Here is a 1,208-nt window from a genome sequence, read left to right as displayed (position 1 = left end):
CAAAAAATTTCTAGTTTATACCTAAAATTTAGTTTTTGGAATTGAATATGTTTCAGGGTCAAAAAATGATCATTATTTCATCATTACATCTTCTTGAAAAAGCAGTGGAAGGAATATTGAGATGGTTTGATATAGAAAGCGAGATTGGAGCAAATGATTCTGTGATTAAATTCTCTAAAGCCATTTTTAGTCCTGAAAATGGGGAAAACAAGACAAATTTATTGGTTAAGTTCTTAGGATTAATTACAATTGTCGAAACAAATACCAAATTATCTCAAAATCTTAATGTTATTGTAAGAAAATCAGTCAATAATGCTTTTGAATCTGAAGAAGATTCAAAAAAAACTGGTGATTTTGTAATAAATCAAATGGAATCTTTGGATTGGTGGTGGTGGTTGAACATTAAAGACAATTTTGAGGGTCTTTTAACTCAAAATATGTCTTGGGTTAATCAAATACAATTATCCATAGATTTATGCTCGGAAAATAGTTTTAAATCAATGAAAGAGAGAATTGTGGGAAATATTGACATTTTTCAGACTCTTAATGGATTGAAAAATAAACTAAAAGTTAAGAAAAAGATGGAATTGCTTTACTCTACAAAGATTTGTGAACTTTATCTAAAAATTGATCCTGATTTTCAGAGATGGAATTTGAATTACGAGGAAATAATGGATGGAGAATTGGATGAGACACACAAGAATTTGCCTTTATTAAAAATTAAAACTGTAATAGATATTTTGGGAGACCTTTTAAAAAAGATCCAAAAAGTTATTGATGATCCTGAAAAGAAAAAGTATCTTATAAACGAATGTTTTACTCTGATTGATTTGATCATTAGTTATTTGAAACAGGCAATCCAAATTATTAATAAAATAATATCAGAATTGAAAAAGAACCAAGAAGAAATGAAGCTTTCTTTTGGATTATTAGAAAAGACTTACTCTGAAACTTTTAAGTTAATTTTGGAACTTATTAGAATTAATCTTGAATTTGGAATATATGGGATAAACCAATCTAATTATGATTTACCAGATTTTAAAAATCATCAAAAAACTGTCTCAGAATGGAGTAGATATATTGTTAAATGTATTTTGGAAGGAAGTTCAATGAGAAAAGAAGACCATAGTCATTCATTTCAAATTTATAGACAAATGGATATTTATGAGATGGTTTCAATATTAATAAATGGTTCAATAACCAGTCTT

General features: G+C 27.1%; 1 protein-coding gene across 1 annotated transcript; it reads left to right on the top strand.

Moving 5' to 3' along the window:
- Positions 1 to 47: 47 nt before the first annotated feature.
- Chro.70542 (hypothetical protein) lies at positions 48 to 1,208 on the top strand (the record flags this gene model as incomplete). Its single annotated transcript, XM_659855.1, has 1 exon — positions 48 to 1,208. A coding segment is annotated over one exon (1,161 nt), but the record flags the coding sequence as incomplete, so codon positions are not given.

Source organism: Cryptosporidium hominis (genome assembly GCF_000006425.1).
Source record: "Cryptosporidium hominis TU502 chromosome 7 CHRO017108, whole genome shotgun sequence".
Taxonomy (NCBI): Eukaryota; Apicomplexa; class Conoidasida; order Eucoccidiorida; family Cryptosporidiidae; genus Cryptosporidium; species Cryptosporidium hominis.
This window is presented reverse-complemented; position numbering and strand designations above follow the sequence as displayed.